Source organism: Haemorhous mexicanus, chromosome 33 (assembly GCF_027477595.1).
Source record: "Haemorhous mexicanus isolate bHaeMex1 chromosome 33, bHaeMex1.pri, whole genome shotgun sequence".
Classification (NCBI taxonomy): domain Eukaryota; kingdom Metazoa; phylum Chordata; class Aves; order Passeriformes; family Fringillidae; genus Haemorhous; species Haemorhous mexicanus.
The window spans coordinates 1,850,185-1,868,885 of record NC_082373.1 but is presented as its reverse complement, the minus strand read 5'-3'; the positions used below and the strand labels follow the sequence as shown (position 1 = coordinate 1,868,885).

Here is an 18,701-nt window from a genome sequence, read left to right as displayed (position 1 = left end):
TCCCTCTGTCCCTCTCCAGGCCGTGCCCCTGCCCACACTCCCTGTCCCTCTGTCCCTCTGTCCCTCTCCAGGCCGTGCCCCTGCCCACACTCCCTGTCCCTCTGTCCCTCTGTCCCTCTCCAGGCCGTGCCCCTGCCCACACTCCCTGTCCCTCTGTCCCTCTCCAGGCCGTGCCCCTGCCCACACTCCCCGTGCCCTCTGTCCCTCTGTCCCTCTCCAGGCCGTGCCCCTGCCCACACTCCCTGTCCCTGTGTCCCTCTGTCCCTCTCCAGGCAGTGCCCCTGCCCACACTCCCTGTCCCTCTGTCCCTCTGTCCCTCTCCAGGCCGTGCCCCTGCCCACACTCCCTGTCCCTCTGTCCCTCTGTCCCTCTCCAGGCCGTGCCCCTGCTGTCCCTGTGTCCCTCTGTCCCTCTCCAGGCCGTGCCCCTGCCCACACTCCCTGTCCCTCTGTCCCTGTGTCCCTCTCCAGGCCGTGCCCCTGCCCACACTCCCCGTGCCCTCTGCCCCTCCCTGGTGCCAGGGCTGCCCTGGAACCTCCCGGGGCTGCCAAGGGCAGGGGAAGCAGCGGGTAATGATTGAGAGCAGCCGGGTTAATGATTCCTTCCCACCCCAGAGCTGTGTCCTCATGGATTCTCCTGGGTTTTCCTGAGGAGAATCATCTCCACAGCTCCCAATAGCTCTGAAAATCCTCTTTTCCAGCATTTTCCGTGCTCCACGGGGAGAGCTGGATGAGCTTCTCCATCCCCATGGAGCAGGGTTGGCTTTTCCTCTTCTCCCTCTGGGATTTTTATTTTTTTTTTCCTGACCCTTTTTTCCATGTGGGATAAAGCAGGGACTTAAGTCAACAGCAGAGGGAATTAAAGAGGTTTTTAAGCCCAGTCCAAACACACAAATGTGGCCCAAATGTTTGTTCTCTCCTGGTGTATTTAGAGATAAGTGGCTTTTAAAAATTGAGTGTGTTTCAGGAGCTGGGTGCTCCTGGAGAGCTGCAACCAAACATTTTCTGCTGGGAGATTGTGGAAATTCAGAATATGGGAGCAGGGCACAAACAGAGCCTGATGTCACCCCAGGCCCGCCAGAAAATCAGAATTTAGAGTGTTTGTGAGGGGGAAAAAAAATCCTTTCATTCCCAATGATCCTGCTGGGAATCCCTGATTTTATTCTTTGGGATTTGAGGGAGGAAAATCCCAAAGAATAAAACCCATCCCACCCTGGCTGCCCCCAAATTTTGGGGAGCTGTTGTTGCTTTTTGAGGAGCCCCTAATGAGGGAATTGCTTTAATTTGTACCAGCAGCCAATGAATTACCCAGGGAGGGCTGGCAAGCTGCTGGGCAGCAATTCCAGGGGTTTTCTCCAGGTTTTCTCCAGGTTTTCTCCTCGTTTTCCCCCTAGGAGTTAACGTGTAAACAGCAAATCCTGCCTGCATTAACCAAAACCAACCCAGATGGGCTAAAAATAGCTAAAAATGGACTTTGCTGCTGAAAAAAGGGAGGGAGGGCGAAGGGTTGGGGTTATTTTTAGGTGGAAGGAGGGAAATCAGGAAGGTTTTGAGGCCTTGTTTTCCACAGGGTGTTGGGTAGGGAGGAAGAAGAGGAAGAGGAGCAGGGCAGAGCCTCGTGCCGGGGTTAATTTGGGCTCTTGCCCACCTCAGGAATTTGGGGGTTTGTCCCAGTTTGGGGCAGAAGGAACCAGAATTATTTCTGGGATATTTCTAAGTGTTTTTTTAATTTTTTTTTATTTTCCTGGGTTTTTTTGGGAATATTCCCGAGGTTTTTCCTTCCTTGGCATCTCAAAAATTCCCTTTTCCAGGTTAAAAAATTCCCCCATTAACAAATCCCAATTAACCCCAGCTCTTTGTGAATTATCCCTGATTAACCCCCAATTTTTGGGGAATATTTTGGGTGTTCCCCATGGAAAAATGGAATTTTTTTTCCCTTTCAGCTGGGTGATCCCCAACTCTCCCAGGCTCTGGCAGCCACGTGGCATTTCCAGCCACCAGCTCAGGCAAATATTTGTGGTTTTCTGCAGAGAAAACCCCTCCAGACCTTGGGATTTGGGAATTCTCAGCCAGGGCCTGTCCCCTCCTGGGAATTCCGGCCTTTCCCACCTTTCTGAGCCTCCAGAAAATGTGGAATTACACAGAATTTCCCCTTCCCTGCCTGCCTGCAGCTGAGGGAGGGGTGTCTGTCCCTCAGGGATGTTGGATCCTCCCCTAATCACCCCCAAAAATCAGATTTTTAGCAGCTCCTGCTCTCTGGGCAGCAGGCCCCTGTGGATCTGCTGCTTTCTGTGGTAAAATCTACGAAGGGAAAAATGGCAAAATCCTGATTTTCCTGCCCGGTGGTGGAGGTGGGAGTGACTTTGTGGCCCCTGTGGGGTTGGGCAAGGCCGGGGGAGTGGAAAATGGAGAATGGAAAATTGCCCTGGGCCAAAGAGGCCAGGCCAGGTCAGGAGAGGCCTCCTCGACCTCCTGCCCCAAATTCCACCCTGACCCTCCCAGCACGGGGTCCCTGCCTCAGAAAATTCCAGAACAGCCCCTCCTCGACCTCCAAATTCCACCCTGACCTTCCCAGCACGGGGAACTTGCCTCAGAAAATTCCAGAACAGCCCCTCCTCGACCTCCAAATTCCACCCTGACCTTCCTAGCACGGGGTCCTTGCCTCAGAAAATTCCAGAACAGCCCCTCCTCAACCTCCAAATTCCACCCTGACCTTCCCAGCATGGGGAACTTGCCTCAGAAAATTCCAGAACAGCCCCTCCTCGACCTCCAAATTCAACCCTGACCTTCCCAGCATGGGGAACTTGCCTCAGAAAATTCCAGAACATCCCCTCCTCGACCTCCAAATTCCACCCTGACCTTCCCAGCACGGGGAACTTGCCTCAGAAAATTCCAGAACAGCCCCTCCTCAACCTCCAAATTCCACCCTGACCCTCCCAGCACGGGGTCCCTGCCTCAGAAAATTCCAGAACAGCCCCTCCTCGACCTCCAAATTCCACCCTGACCCTCCCAGCACGGGGTCCCTGCCTCAGAAAATTCCAGAACAGCCCCTCCTCGACCTCCAAATTCCACCCTGACCCTCCCAGCACGGGGTCCTTGCCTCAGAAAATTCCAGAACAGCCCCTCCTCTACCTCCAAATTCCACCCTGACCTTCCCAGCACGGGGTCCCTGCCTCAGAAAATTCCAGAACAGCCCCTCCTCGACCTCCAAATTCCACCCTGACCTTCCCAGCACGGGGAACTTGCCTCAGAAAATTCCAGAACAGCCCCTCCTCGACCTCCAAATTCCACCCTGACCCTCCCAGCATGGGGAACCTGCCTCAGAAAATTCCAGAACAGCCCCTCCTCGACCTCCAAATTCCACCCTGACCGTCCCAGCACGGGGTCCCTGCCTCAGAAAATTCCAGAACAGCCCCTCCTCGACCTCCAAATTCCACCCTGACCTTCCCAGCATGGGGAACTTGCCTCAGAAAATTCCAGAACAGCCCCTCCTCGACCTCCAAATTCCACCCTGACCTTCCCAGCATGGGGAACTTGCCTCAGAAAATTCCAGAACAGCCCCTCCTCGACCTCCAAATTCCACCCTGACCTTCCCAGCACGGGGTCCCTGCCTCAGAAAATTCCAGAACAGCCCCTCCTCGACCTCCAAATTCCACCCTGACCTTCCCAGCACGGGGTCCCTGCCTCAGAAAATTCCAGAACAGCCCCTCCTCGACCTCCAAATTCCACCCTGACCTTCCCAGCACGGGGTCCTTGCCTCAGAAAATTCCAGAACAGCCCCTCCTCGACCTCCAAATTCCACCCTGACCCTCCCAGCACGGGGTCCCTGCCTCAGAAAATTCCAGAACTGCCCCTCCTTGACCTCCAAATTCCACCCTGACCTTCCCAGCATGGGGAACTTGCCTCAGAAAATTCCAGAACAGCCCCTCCTCTACCTCCAAATTCCACCCTGACCCTCCCAGCACGGGGAACTTGCCTCAGAAAATTCCAGAACATCCCCTGAGGGAAGGGAATTCTTGCTTTGAGAGGACCCCAGAGGTTCCTGCAAGTGCCTTCGTCCCTTCCAGCCCCTCTCAGGGTGGATAAAATTGAAGATATCAGCCCAAATTGCTGCTCCTTTTCCCTGAGCAAACAGGCCCGACCTCTAAATTCCACCCTGACCTTCCCAGCATGGGGAACTTGCCTCAGAAAATTCCAGAACATCCTCTGAGGAAAGGGAATTTCTGCTTTGAGGGTGATCCCAGAGATTCCTGCAGCTGCCTTCATCTCTTCCAGCCCCTCTCAGGGTGGATAAAATTGAAGATTTCAGCCCAAATTGCTGCTCCTTTTCCCTGAGCAAACAGGCCCAACCTCTAAATTCCACCCTGATCCTCCCAGCATGGGGAACTTGCCTCAGAAAATTCCAGAACATCCTCTGAGGAAAGTGGATTTCTGCTTTGAGGGGGACCCCAGAGATTCTTGCAGCTGCCTTCATCCCTTCCAGTCCCTCTGAGGGTGGATAAAATTGAAGATTTCAGCCTAAATTGGCCCCAAATGCTCCTTTTCCCTGAGCAAACAGGCCCTGCTCGACCAAATTCCACCCTGACCTTCCCAGCATGGGGAACTTGCCTCAGAAAATTCCAGAACATCCTCTGAGGGAAGGGAATTCTTGCTTTGAGAGGACCCCAGAGGTTCCTGCAGGTGCCTTTGTCCTTCCCAGCCCCTCTGAGGGTGGATAAAATTGAAGATTTCAGCCCAAATTGCTGCTCCTTTTCCCTGAGCAAACAGGCCCAACCTCTAAATTCCACCCTGACCCTCCCAGCACGGGGTTCCTTGCCTCAGAAAATTCCAGAACAGCTCCTGAGGGAAGTGAATTCCTGCTTTGAGGGTGATCCCAGAGATTCCTGCAGCTGCCTTCATCCCTTCCAGCCCCTCTCAGGGTGGATAAAATTGAAGATTTCAGCCCAAATTGCTGCTCCTTTTCCCTGAGCAAACAGGCCCTCCTCGACCTCCAAATTCCACCCTGACCCTCCCAGCACGGGGAACTTGCCTCAGAAAATTCCAGAACATCCCCTGAGGGAAGGGAATTCCTCCTCTGAGGGGGACACCAGAGATTTCTGCAGCTGCCTTCATCCCTTCCAGCCCCTCTGAGGGTGGATAAAAGTGAAGATTTCAGCCCAAATTGGCCCCAAATCCTTCTTTTCCCTGAGCAAACAGGCCCAACCCCTAAATTCCACCCTGACCCTCCCAGCATGGGGTCCTTCCCTCAGAAAATTCCAGAACATCCTCTGAGGAAAGGGAATTTCTGCTTTGTGGGGGACCCCAGAGATTCCTGCAGCTGCCTTCATCCCTTCCAGCCCCTCTCAGGGTGGATAAAATTGAAGATTTCAGCCCAAATTGCTGTTCCTTTTCCCTGAGCAAACAGGCCGAACCTCCAAATTCCACCCTGACCCTCCCAGCACGGGGTTCCTTCCCTCAGAAAATTCGAGAACATCCTCTGAGGAAAGGGGATTTCTGCTTTGTGGGGGACCCCAGAAATTTCTGCAGCTGCCTTCATCCCTTCCAGCCCCTCTGAGGGTGGATAAAATTGAAGATTTCAGCCTAAATTGGCCCCAAATGCTCCTTTTCCCTGAGCAAACAGGCCCAGCCTCACGTGGAGCCCAACCTTTGGCCTCTGCCGAGCGCCTCCGCCCCAAGAAAAGCCATAAATCCCCAGCCCTGAGTGTGCCTTGACCTGAAAAATCAGATTAAAAGTGCCCCAGAGCAGCGCTGGACACCCCTGGTGGCAGCTGGGAGCCGAAGGGTCGGGGAGTGGAGAGGGCTGGGCAAGCAGGAGGGAGCAGAGCGGGCACGGGCACGGCTGGCATGGCCTGAAATGCCAAAAAAACCTCCTGAGCATGGTCTGAAACACCAAAAACCTCCTGGGCATGGCCTGAAAGCACCAAAAAAACCTCCTGGGCATAGCCTGAAACACCAAAAAAACCTCCTGGGCATGGCCTGAAAGCACCAAAAACCTCCTGGGCATGGCCTGAAAGCACCAAAAACCTCCTGGGCATGGCCTGAAACACCAAAAAAACCTCCTGGGCATGGCCTGAAACACCAAAAACCTCCTGGGCATGGCCTGAAACACCAAAAACCTCCTGGGCACAGCAGGAAACAGGGGCCAAGCTGCTGGAGGGGCACAAAGGAGTTCTACAAGAGGCAAAAGGGTTTTTAGAGGTGGCAAAAGGGATTTTCCAGGTGGCAGAAGGGGTTTTAGAGGTGGCAAAAAGGATTCTCCAGGTGGAGAAAGGGATTTTCCAGGTGGCAAAAGGGGTTTTATACGTGGCAAAAGGAATTTTCCATGTGGCAAGAAGGGTTTTCCAGGTGGCAAAGGTCTTTTCCAGGTGGAAAAAGGGGTTCTACAGGGGGCAAAATGATTTTCCAGGTGGCAAAAGGGATTTTATAGGTAGCAAAAGCTATTTCAGAGGTGGCAAAAGGGTTTTCCTGTTGGCAAAAGGGGTTTTAGAGGTGGCAAACAGGATTTTCCAGGTGGCAAAAGCAATTTTCCAGGGTCTGGGAGTTGCATCCAGGGCTCATTCCCACCCCTCCTTCTGCCCCTTTTCCTCCCCCAGTCATCCTGACGGACGAGGAGGTGCAGAGGAAGAGGGAGCTGATCCTGAGGAGGAAGGAGGAGGAGGCGCTGAGGGAAAGCCTCAAGCCCAAACTCTCCGAGGAGCAGCAGAAAGTCATCGACGTGCTGCTCGAGGCCCACCACAAAACCTACGACCCCACCTACGCCGACTTCACCAAATTTCGGGTACTGACCCCCCCCAAAAAATCCCTTTTATCCCTCAAATTCTCCCTGTAAATCCTCAGAGCCCCCCCTGCCAGCCCTGTCCCTCAGGGGGTTTTCTCTGCTCTGTCCCCCAGCCCCCCGTGAGGAGCCACCCCAGCAGCAGTGGGGCCACCAACCCCTCGTCCCTGCTGGCCCAGGACCTGTCCTCGGAGGATTCCTCGGATCTCTTCAGCTCCTTCAGCACCTTCCCAGGTGAGCCCCAGCCCCAAACTGGGACTGGGAGCCAGGAGGGACCCCAGACTCAGCCCAAACCATCCCAAATCCCAAATCCCGGGGCTGGGGAGGGGCTGTGCCAGAGCCCGAATCAACCCCAGCACGAGGGTCGGCCCTGCTCCTCTTCCTCCCCTTCCTCCTCATCCCACACTCCCAGACTGGGATCAGCCTTCCAGGGCTCAGGGGGGCAGAAATGCAGCCCCTCCACCCAGATTCGGGGTTCCAGAGCCTCTGTCCAGCCCTGGGGGTCTCACCGAGCTGCTGTCCAGCCCTGGGGGTCTCAGTGAGGCGCTCAAAGCATTTCCAGAGTCCTTCCTCAGCCCTGGGGGTCTCACCGAGCTGCTGTTCATCCCTGGGGTCTCACCGAGCCACAGCCCCTCCCTCAAGTGCCCTCAGAGCATTTCCAGAGCCTCTGCTCAGCCTTGGGAGTCTCACCGAGCTGCTGTTCAGCCCTGGGGGTCTCTCCAGAGTCCTTCCTCAGCCCTGGGAGTCTTACCGAGCTGCAGACCCCCCAAGTGCCCTCCTCAGAGCGTTCCTAGAGTCCTTCCTCAGCCCTGGGGGTCTCACTGAGCTGCTGTCCAGCCCTGGGGGTCTCACTGAGGTGCTCAGAGCATTTCCAGAGCTCTTCCTCAGCCCTGGGGGTCTCACTGAGCTGCTGCCCAGCCCTGGGGGTCTCACTGAGCTGCTGTCCAGCCCTGGGGGTCTCTCCAGAGTCCTTCCTCAGCCCTGGGAGTCTTACCGAGCTGCAGACCCCCCAAGTGCCCTCCTCAGAGCGTTCCTAGAGTCCTTCCTCAGCCCTGGGGGTCTCACTGAGCTGCTGTCCAGCCCTGGGGGGTCTCACTGAGGTGCTCAGAGCATTTCCAGAGCCCTTCCTCAGCCCTGGGGGTCTCACTGAGCTGCTCTTCAGCCCTGGGGGTCTCACTGAGCTGCTGTCCAGCCCTGGGGGTCTCAGTGAGGTGCTCAGAGCATTTCCAGAGCCCTTCCTCAGCCCTGGGGGTCTTACCGAGCTGCAGACCCCCCAAGTGCCCTCCTCAGAGCGTTCCTAGAGTCCTTCCTCAGCCCTGGGGGTCTCACGGAGCTGCTGTCCAGCCATGGGGGTCTCAGGAGCCGCAGCCCCCAGCCCCCGTGCCCTGCTCAGAGCGTTCCCAGAGCCCTTCCTCAGCCCTGGGGGTCTCACGGAGCTGCTGTCCAGCCCTGGAGGTCTCACCGAGCTGCAGACCCCCCCAGGTGCCCTGCTCAGAGCGTTCCCAGGGTCCTTCCTCAGCCCAGCCCTGGGGGTCTCAGGAGCTGCTGTCCAGCCCCGGGGTTCTCAGGAGCCGCAGCCCCCACCCCCTGCCCTGCTCAGAGCGTTCCCGGGGTCCTTCGTCAGCCCAGCCCCGGGGGTCTCAGGAGCCGCAGCCCCCACCCCGTGCCCTGCTCAGAGCGTTCCCAGAGCCCTTCCTCAGCCCTGGGGGTCTCACTGAGCTGCTGTCCAGCCCTGGGGGTCTCTCCAGAGTCCTTCCTCAGCCCCGGGGGTCTCACCGAGCTGCTGTCCAGCCCCGGGGGTCTCAGGAGCCGCAGCCCCCACCCCCTGCCCTGCTCAGAGCGTTCCCAGGGTCCTTCCTCAGCCCAGCCCCGGGGGTCTCAGGAGCCGCAGCCCCCACCCCCTGCCCTGCTCAGAGCGTTCCCCCCGCAGAGCCCGCGGAGCCGCCGCCGTTCCCCAGCCTGGCCGAGCCGGACGAGCAGGAGCAGAGCTCCTCGGCCCGGCTGGAGCTCTCCCAGCTCACCATGCTGCCTCACCTGGCCGACCTGGTCAGCTACAGCATCCAGAAGGTGATCGGCTTCGCCAAGATGATCCCGGGCTTCAGGTGAGGCCGGATTCGGGAATGCCCTGCTGCCCTCCCAGCTCTGCTCTCTGGCTCTCTCCCCTTCCCCGGGGTTCTCCTTTTTCCCAATATCCTGGAAAACGCTCACGGATTGCAGCCAGAGCTCCTGCAGCACCCGAGGGGCCTGGGAGGGGCCCCGGTTTCTGTTCATTCCAAGATTTTGGGGCAAAACCACGCCTGAAAAAAAATACCCAGAACAGGAATTCCTGGCAGGGGCCTCAGGTTTCTGTTCATTCCAAGATTTGGGGCAAAAATGCACCTGAAAAAACCCCTGGAATGGGAATTCCTGGGGAGGGACCTCAGGCTCTGTTCATTCCAAGATTTTGGGGCACAACCACACCTGAAATCACCCCTGGAATGGGAATTCCTGGGGAGGGGTCTCAGGCTCTGTTCATTCCAAGATTTTGGGGCAAAACCACACCTGAAATCACCCCTGGAATGGGAATTCCTGGGGAGGGGTCTCAGGCTCTGTTCATTCCATGATTTTGGGGCAAAAATGCACCTGAAATAACCCAGAACAGGAATTCCTGGGAGGGGCCTCAGGCTCTGTTCATTCCAAGATTTTGGGGCAAAATTCACCTGAAAAAAACAAACTGGGAATTCCTGGGGAGGGGTCTCAGGCTCTGTTCATTCCAAGATCTGGGGCAAAAATTCACCTGAAAACAAAATTCAGAATGGGAATTCCTGGGGAGGGCTCTCAGGCTCTGTTCATTCCAAGATTTTGGGGCAAAAATTCACCTGAAAAAAACCCTGGAATGGGAATTCCTGGGGAGGGCTCTCAGGCTCTGTTCATTCCAAGATCTGGGGCAAAAATTCACCTGAAAACAAAAATCAGAATAGGAATTCCTGGGGAAGGATCTCAGGCTCTGTTCATTCCAAGATTTGAGGCAAAAATTCACCTGAAATCACCCCTGGAACTGGAATTCCTGGGGAGGGCTCTCAGGCTCTGTTCATTCCAAGATTTTGGGGCACTACCACACCTGAAATCACCCCTGGAATGGGAATTCCTGGGGAGGGAGCCCCAGCTGAGGGCCGGGCGAGGCGGCAGCTCCTGCCCTGGGGGTGGCAGTCCCCCGTGTCCCCCGTGTCCCCCGTGTCCCCCGTGTCCCCCTGCCCCCCGAGCCCACCCAGAGGGCAGTCCATCCCCCTGCAGGGATCTGTGCGTGGAGGACCAGATCGTGCTGCTCAAGTGCAGCGCCATGGAGGTGATCATGCTGCGCTCCAACGAGTCCTTCACCCTCGAGGACATGTCCTGGACCTGCGGCAGCCCCGACTTCAAGTACAGGGTCAGCGATGTCACCCAGGGTGAGCGAGCCCCCAGACCCAAAATTCCCTGATTTCCCCCTGCTGGGCACCTTTGAGAATGGGGGGGGGGTCCTGGGCCAAGTTTTGGGGGTGGGAAGTGGTGTTTCAGGGTCTGCAGTGGCACCATGATGTGTTGGGAAAAATCACCTTCTAGAGGGAAAATAATCCCCTTCCAGAGGAAAAAAATTCCCCTTCCAGAGGAAAAAAATTCCCCTTCCAGAGGAAAAAAAAATCCCTTCTAAAGGGAAAAAAAATCCCTTCTAAAGGAAAATAATCCCCTTCCAAAAGGAAAAATTCTCTTCCAGGGGAAAAACAAAATTTTCTTCCAAAGGGAAAAATCCCCTTCCAGAGGAAAAAAAAATCATTTTCCAGAGGGGAAAATCCCCTTCCAGAGGGGAAAATCCCCTTCCAGAGGGAAAATGATCCCCTTCCAGAGGGAGAGATCCCCTTCCAGAGGGAAAGATCCCCTTCCAAAGGTGAAAATAATCCCCTTCCAAAGGAAAATAATCCCCTTGCAGACAGAAAGATCCCCTTCCAGAGGGAAAAATTCCCTTCTAAATGAAAAAAAATCCCCTTCCAAAGGGAAAGATCCTTTCCAAAGGGGAAAATCTTCTTCCAAAGGGAAAATAATCCCCTTCCAAAGGGAAAAATCCCCTTCCAGAGGGAGAGATCCCCTTCCAGAGGGAAAATGATCCCCTTCCAGAGGGAAAGATCCTTTCCAAAGGGAAAATAATCCCCTTGCAGAGGGAGAGATCCCCTTGCAGAGGGAGAGATCCCTTTCCAGAGGGAGAGATCCCCTTCCAGAGGGAAAATAATCCCCTTCCAAAGGAAAATAATCCCCTTGCAGAGGGAAAGAGCCCCTTCCAGAGGGAAAGATCCCCTTCCAGAGGGAAAATAATTCCCTTGCAGAGGGAGAGATGCCCTTGCAGAGGGAAAAATCCCCTTCCAGAAGGAAAGATCTCCTTCCAGAGGGAAAATAATTCCCTTGCAGAGGGAGAGATCCCCTTCCAGAGGGAAAATAATCCCCTTCCAGAGGGAGAGATCCCCTTCCAGAGGGAACATAATCCCCGTGCAGAGGGAGAGATCCCCGTGCAGAGGGAGAGATCCCCGTGCAGAGGGAGAGATCCCCTTCCAGAGGGAGAGATCCCCTTCCAGAGGGAACATAATCCCCTTCCAGAGGGAGAGATCCCCGTGCAGAGGGAGAGATCCCCTTCCAGAGGGAAAAATCCCCTTCCAGAGGGAAAAATCCCCTTCCAGAGGGAAATAATCCCCTTCCAAAGGAAAATAATCCCTTCCAGAGGGAAAGATCCTTTCCAAAGGGGAAAATCCCCTTCCAGAGGGAGAGATCTTCCAGAGGGAGAGATCTTCCAGAGGGAGAGATCCCCGTGCAGAGGGAGAGATCCCCGTGCAGAGCCCCTGAGGCCGCGCTCTCTCCGCAGCCGGGCACAGCATGGACCTGCTGGAGCCGCTGCTGAAGTTCCAGGTGGGGCTGAAGAAGCTGAACCTGCACGAGGAGGAGCACGTGCTGCTGATGGCCATCTGCATCCTGTCCCCAGGTAGGGACACACCCAGCCCACACCCTGAGAGCCCGCAGGAGGGAGGGGGAAAAACCCCAAATCCTAAAAACCCGCAGAAAAACCCAAATCCTAAAAACCCACAGAAAAACCCAAATCCTAAAAACCCGCAGAAAAAACCCAAATCCTAAAAACCCGCAGAAAAACCCAAACCCTAAAAACCCACAGAAAACTCCAAATCCTAAAAACCCGCAGAAAAACCCCAAATCCTAAAAATCCACAGAAAAACCCAAATCCTAAAAATCCGCAGAAAAACCCAAATCCTAAAAACCCGCAGTAAAAACCCAAACCCTAAAAACCCACAGAAGGGAGGGGAAAAATCCCAAATCCTAAAAATCCACAGAAAAACCCAAATCCTAAAAACCCGCAGAAAAACCAAATCCTAAAAACCCACAGAAAAACCCAAATCCTAAAAACCCGCAGAAAAACCCAAATCCTAAAAACCCGCAGAAAAACCCAAATCCTAAAAACCCGCAAAAAACCCCAAATGTAAAAACCCACAGAAAAACCCCAAATCCTAAAAACCCGCAGAAAAAACCCAAAACCTAAAAACCCGCTGAAAACTCCAAATCCTAAAAACCCACAGAAAAACCCCAAATCCTAAAAACCCGCAGAAAAACCCCAAATTCTAAAACCCACAGAAAAAACCCAAATCCTAAAAATCCGCAGAAAAACCCCAAATCCTAAAAACCCGCAGAAAAATCCCAAATCCTAAAAACCCGCAGAAAAAACCCAAATCCTAAAAACCCGCAGAAAAACCCAAATCCTAAAAACCCGCAGAAAACCCCAAATCCTAAAAACCCGCAGAAAAACCCCAAATCCTAAAAATCCACAGAAAAACCCAAATCCTAAAAACCCGCAGAAAAACCCAAATCCTAAAAACCCGCAGAAAACCCCAAATCCTAAAAACCCGCAGAAAACCCCAAATCCTAAAAACTCACAGAAAAACCCCAAATCCTAAAAACCCGCAGAAAAACCCCAAATCCTAAAAATCCACAGAAAAACCCAAATCCTAAAAACCCGCAGAAAACCCCAAATCCTAAAAACCCGCAGAAAACCCCAAATCCTAAAAACCCACAGAAAAACCCCAAATCCTAAAAACCCGCAGAAAAACCCCAAATCCTAAAAATCCACAGAAAAACCCAAATCCTAAAAGCCCACAGAAAAACCCCAAATTCTAAAACCCACAGAAAAAACCCAAATTCTAAAAACCCACAGAAAAACCCCAAACCCTAAAATCCCACAGAAAAACCCCAAATCCTAAAAATCCACAGAAGGGAGGAAAAACCCCTAAGTATGGCTGGCCCTAAAAAGGGATGAAAGGGAGGGAATCCCCCCAGTCCCTAAAACCCCCCCCAAGGCAGGGAATCCCCCCAGTCCCTAAAAAGCCCCAAAATTGAGGGAACCCACCCAAACCCTAAAAAAGGATGAAAGGGATGAAATCCCCCCAGACCCTAAAAAGCCCCAAAAGGGAGGGAATCCCCCCAGACCCTAAAAAGGGGTAAAAGGGATGGAATCCCCCCAGACCCTAAAAAGCCCCAAAAGGGATGAAATCCTCCCAGACCCTAAAAAGCCCCAAAAGGGATGGAATCCCCCCAAACCCTAAAAAGGGGTAAAAGGGATGGAATCCCCCCAAACCCTAAAAACCCCCCCAAGGCAGGGAATTCCCCCAAACCCTAAAAAAGGATGAAAGGGAGAGAATCCCCCCAGACCCTAAAACGTTCCAAAAGGGAGGGAATCCACACAAACCCTAAAAAGGGATGAAAGGGATTAAATCCCCCAGACCCTAAAAACCCCCCCAAGCCAGGGACTCCCCCCAGACCCTAAAAAGGGGTGAAATGGATGAAATCCTCCCAGACCCTAAAAAGCCCCAAAAGGGAGGGAACCCACCCAAACCCTAAAAAGCCCCAAAAGGGATGAAATCCCCCCAGACCCTAAAAAGGGGTGAAATGGATGGAATCCCCCCCATACCCTAAACCCCCCCCCAAGGCAGGGAATCCCCCAGACCCTAAAAAAGGATGAAAGGCAGGGAATCCCCCCAGACCCTAAAACCCCCCCCAAGGCAGGGAATCCCCCAGACCCTAAAACCCCCCCCAAGGCAGGGAATCCCCCAGACCCTAAAACCCCCCCAAGGCAGGGAATCCCCCAGACCCTAAAAAAGGATGAAAGGCAGGGAATCCCCCAGACCCTAAAACCCCCCCCCAAGGCAGGGAATCCCCCAGACCCTAAAAAAGGATGAAAGGCAGGGAATCCCCCCAGACCCTAAAAAAGGATGAAAGGCAGGGAATCCCCCAGACCCTAAAACCCCCCCAAGGCAGGGAATCCCCCAGACCCTAAAACCCCCCCAAGGCAGGGAATCCCCCAGACCCTAAACCCCCCCCAAGGCAGGGAATCCCCCAGACCCTAAACCCCCCCCAAGGCAGGGAATCCCCCAGACCCTAAACCCCCCCCAAGGCAGGGAATCCCCCAGACCCTAAACCCCCCCCCCCCCAAGGCAGGGAATCCCCCAGACCCTAAACCCCCCCCAAGGCAGGGAATCCCCCCAGACCCTGAAACCCCCCCCAAGGCAGGGACTCCCCCCGAGCCCCGGCACCCCCAGCTGCGGGGTTCGCCCTGAGCGCCGCGCTCCCGCAGACCGGCCGGGCGTGCGGGAGCCGCTGCGGGTGGAGGCGCTGCAGGAGCGGCTCTCGGAGGTGCTGCAGAGCTACATCCGCGCCCGGCACGCCGCGCCCGGCGGCCGCCTGCTCTACGCCAAGATGATCCAGAAGCTGGCGGACCTGCGCAGCCTGAACGAGGAGCACTCGAGGCAGTACCGCTGTCTGTCCTTCCAGCCCGAGCACAGCATGCAGCTCACGCCGCTGCTGCTCGAGGTGTTCGGCAACGAGATCTCCTGAGAGCCCGCACGGCCCGGAGCGGCCCCGGAGCCCCGCGGGAGGGAGAGCCCGGGCGGGGGTCGGGCTCTGGGGTCGCTGCTCCGGGAGCAGCTTCCCCTCCGCGGGGGTTTTGGGGCCGGGCTGCCTCGAATCGCTGCTTTTTTGGCGAATGCGTGGAAGGGGAAGTGCCGGGAGATGAGCCAGAGGCAGCTGAGAAAGCCCCGAGAGGGGAAATGTCCTCGACCCTCGAAGGGAAGAGCAGGACGAGCTTTGTTTGCACTCCCTGGGAATGGGGGAGCGGGGGAATCCCAGGAGACACCCCCACCTTGGAGCTGGACCCCTCTGCGGGATGGGGTGATGACTCCTGGGATGGGACAGGGACCCCTGGGATGGGACAGGGACCCCGGTTCCAGCTCGGCTTCCTCCCCCTGCCCTGTTCTGGAGGCGGCTCCGGGCCGGAGCCAACCCTGGGAAGGGGAAGGTGGGAGCTGGGGGGCTCCAAAGCCCTGGGAAGAGCCAGCACAGCCCCCCCAGGCCACGAGCAATGCTCAGAATGGTCAGAGGGTCCCCAGTGGCCAGAGGGTCCCCAGGGGCCGGAGGGTCCCCAGTGGCCGGAGGGTCCCCAATGGTCAGAGGGTCCCCAGTGGCTGGAGGGTCCCCAGCTCGGGCCAATAAACTCCTGCTTGGGAAAATCAACTCAGCGCCAGGCTCGTGTGTCCGTCCATCCGTGTGTCCATCCCGGGGCCCGTGCAGGGCCGTGTGTGTCAGTCCCGGAGGTGGCCGTGTGTCCCTCTGTCCCGGTCCCTCTGTCCCGGTCCCTCCCGCCAGAGGGCGCTCGTCACCCCGAACCGCCGCTGTGGCCCCGCGCCCTGCGCGCGCGCACTCTAGCAGGGCGGGGCTTGGGGGCGGAGCTAATCCCGCACAAGCGCGGGACAACATTGGCGGGAAGAGCTTCCGGTGAGGGGGGCGTGGCCCTGCGGGGGCGTGGCCTCGCCGCCGCCATGCGCGGTACCGCGCGCACCGCCCGGCTCGTGGTCATGGCCGCCACCGGCACCGGCACCGGGCACAAGCGGCCGCACCCCGAGCCCGCCGCCCGCATCGGCACCCACGACGGCACCTTCCACTGCGACGAGGCGCTGGCGTGTTTCCTGCTGCGCCTCCTGCCCCGCTACCGGGTACGGCACCGGCAGCGCGCCCGGGCCATGAACGGGACGGGGACACCGTGCGGTGCCGGGTCCCGGGGTCTTCCTCCCGGTCGCTCCTCTCTGGGTCCCGTGTGGGGGCGCTTGAGCCCACCCAGCGGCCGCTCTTCTGTCCCCGGTGCCACCTGGGGGTCCCCGTTGTGTCCCCGGTCCTTCCTCGGGGTCCCTGGTGCCACCTGGGGGTCCCGTTGTGTCCCCAGTCCTTCCTCGGGGTCCCCGGTGCCATCTGGGGGTCCCCGTTGTGTCCCCGGTCCTTCCGCGGGGTCCCCGTTGTGCCCCCTGGATGTCCCCCTCATCTCCCCCGCCCCGTCCTCACGGTCCCTCCCCGGTGTCCCTCGTCACCCGGAGCCGCTCCCGGGGGTCCCCGGGGACCCTCACCGCGGTGTCCCCTGCAGGACGCGGAGATCGTGCGGACGCGGGACCCGCAGCGCCTGGCCGGCTGCGACGTGGTGGTGGACGTGGGGGGCGAGTACGACCCGGGGCAGCACCGCTACGACCACCACCAGAGGTGAGACCCCTGGTGAGAGCCCGCCGGGGACAGCGGCGGCCCGGGGCTGCCCGGGGTGACCGCGTGGCCCCGCAGGTCCTTCGCGGAGTCCATGCGGAGCCTGCGGCCGGACAAGCCCTGGAGCACGAAGCTGAGCAGCGCCGGGCTCGTCTATTGCCACTTCGGGGCGCAGATCCTGGCGGGGCTCCTGGGGCAGCCCGAGGACGGGCCCGTGGTCACAGCGCTCTATGACAAGGTGACACGGGTGGCAGGGGGTCTGTCACCCTGCCGGGGTGACGGTTCTGCCCGGGGCTTGTCCTCGGTGGGGAAAGGGGAGCGGTTTGGGGCAGTTGTGCCTCCGGCCAGGCTTTGCTCTGCTGTCCCCTCTCTGTCCCTGCTGTTCCCCCTGTCCTCCCTTGCTGTCCCCTCACTGCCCCTCATGTCTCTGTCCCCACTGTCCCCAGCTGTACGAGAACTTCGTGGAGGAGATCGATGCCATGGACAACGGGATCGCGCCGGCGGCGGGGGAGCCGCGCTACGCCCTGAGCACCACCCTGAGCGCCCGCGTGGGGCACCTGAACCCCCGCTGGAATGACCCCGACCAGGACACCGAGGTGGGGACAGCCCCTGGGGGACACCCTGCTTGGGGACAGCCCCTGGGGACACCGCTGACCCCCGTGTCCCCAGGCAGGGTTCAGGAGGGCCATGGAGCTGGTGGGCACCGAGTTCCTGGAGCGCTTGGACTTCTACCACCGGGCCTGGCTGCCGGCGCGGGCGCTGGTGGAAGAGGCCGTGCGGCGCCGCCTCGAGGTAACGCCGAGCTGGCCAGGGGGAATCTGGGATTTTGGGGGAGAATCTGAGATTTTGGGGGAGAATCTGGGATTCTGGGGGAGAATCGGGGCGTGGAGAGGTCAAATCCCTTCGGTAGAAACCTCCCGGGGGGGCCCCTGCGCGCCTGCAGGAGGGCACTGGGAGGGCACGGAGCCCAGGGTGGTCCCGGGAGTCCCCCCCGTGTCCCCAGCGTGTCCCCCCCGCAGGTGGACGCCAGCGGGCAGGTCCTGGAGCTGTCGCAGGGTGGCTGTCCCTGGAAGGAGCACCTGTTCCAGCTGGAGCGGGAGCTGGCCCTGCCCCGGCCGCTGCTGCTCGTGCTCTTCCCGGACCGGGGCGGGCAGTGGCGGGTGCAGAGCGTCCCCACAGCCCCCCACAGCTTCCAGAGCCGGTGAGACCCCTCCCCTGGCCCTGCCGCCGCCCCCCCCGTGGGTCGGGGTCACTCTCAAGCCCCGTGTCCCCCTCCCCAGGCTCCCCCTGCCCGAGGCCTGGCGGGGGCTCCGGGACGAGGCGCTGTCCGAGCTGGCCGGAATCACCGGCTGCGTCTTCGTCCACGCCAGCGGCTTCATCGGGGGCAACCGGACCCGGGAGGGGGCCCTGGAGATGGCCCGGAGGGCGCTGGAGCTCGGGGGGGGCACAGAGAGCACGTGAGCCCCCTCCCCAGCGGGGTCACCCCAGAAGGGAGCCCCTGGCCCAGCGTGGGGACCGTTCCCGCCTGGATCCTGGATTCTCCGAGGGATCTGCTGTGCTGGGGGGGCTGCAGCCCCTCCCAGGGGTCTCAGAGCAGCCACCCCCCGTGCTGGATGGGTGCCAGCCCAGCCAGGGACGTTTTGGCTCCATTTCCTGGGAGTTTCAGCCCGTTCCTGTCACGTCCCTGCACCGAGGCGCTGCCAGCACCAGTAAAAACCAGTGTGTGCCCAGTGGAGTGGCTGTCTGAGGAGTCCCGGGGGGCTGCGTGTGACTCAGGGGGAGTTGCTGTGACCCAGGGACAGCCGTGACCCCCCCAACACGGGGACAGCAACCGGTGCTCCCCCGGGTGGCACCACCACGATCCTGCGTGTCACCAACGCCGTGTCACCCTCCCCCCCGCGTGTCACCAGCACCGTGTCACCAGCACCGCGGGGGGGTCACGGTGTCGCCGCCCGGCTCCGGGGCCATGCGGGCGGCCGCGCTGCTCCTGCTGCTGCTGGGGCTGCCCCAGCACCCCCGCGGCGGTTCCCGGTGCCCCGGGGAGGCTCCGGTGCCGGTCCCAGCCAGCGGCCACAACGAGACGCTGGGCAGGGGCGCGGGGACAGCGCGGGCCCCCGACGTGGCCGCGCTGGTGGCCCTGGGGGGGTGGCTGGGCTTGGTCCTGCTCGGCGTGGGCCGGTTCGTGCGGCGGAGCCGGGAGGAGACGCGGCTGCACCTGCAGTACCTGCGGGCCCTGCCCTGCGCGGCGCGGCGGCACCGGGACCAGGAGGAGGAGGAGGAGCCGCTCAGCGGCGGCACCGGGAGCCAACCGGGCAGGCCCGGGGGGTGAAGCCCCCCCAGGCTGGCCC

The 18,701-nt window shown here is 58.6% G+C and overlaps 2 protein-coding genes across 3 annotated transcripts in view; both read left to right on the top strand.

Annotated features, from left to right (window-relative positions):
- Positions 1 to 14,897, top strand: part of VDR (vitamin D receptor) — a 31,136-nt gene extending 16,239 nt beyond the window's left edge. For both annotated transcript variants that reach the window (XM_059871877.1, XM_059871878.1), the window contains exons 4-9: positions 6,593 to 6,777; positions 6,891 to 7,008; positions 8,705 to 8,876; positions 10,048 to 10,199; positions 11,639 to 11,755; positions 14,408 to 14,897. In XM_059871877.1, coding sequence (XP_059727860.1) covers positions 6,593 to 6,777; positions 6,891 to 7,008; positions 8,705 to 8,876; positions 10,048 to 10,199; positions 11,639 to 11,755; positions 14,408 to 14,667 — 1,004 coding nt within the window. In that variant the 3' untranslated portion in view covers positions 14,668 to 14,897. The remainder of the gene's footprint in view (positions 1 to 6,592; positions 6,778 to 6,890; positions 7,009 to 8,704; positions 8,877 to 10,047; positions 10,200 to 11,638; positions 11,756 to 14,407) is intronic.
- A 732-nt stretch (positions 14,898 to 15,629) lies between these two features.
- Positions 15,630 to 18,086, top strand: MYG1 (MYG1 exonuclease). The gene is made up of 7 exons (XM_059872000.1): positions 15,630 to 15,821; positions 16,244 to 16,356; positions 16,432 to 16,591; positions 16,800 to 16,949; positions 17,023 to 17,145; positions 17,373 to 17,554; positions 17,634 to 18,086. The coding sequence occupies exons 1-7, from the start codon at positions 15,648 to 15,650 to the stop codon at positions 17,812 to 17,814; spliced, it is 1,083 nt and encodes a 360-aa protein (XP_059727983.1). The 5' UTR covers positions 15,630 to 15,647; the 3' UTR covers positions 17,815 to 18,086.
- The last annotated feature ends 615 nt before the right edge of the window (positions 18,087 to 18,701 follow it).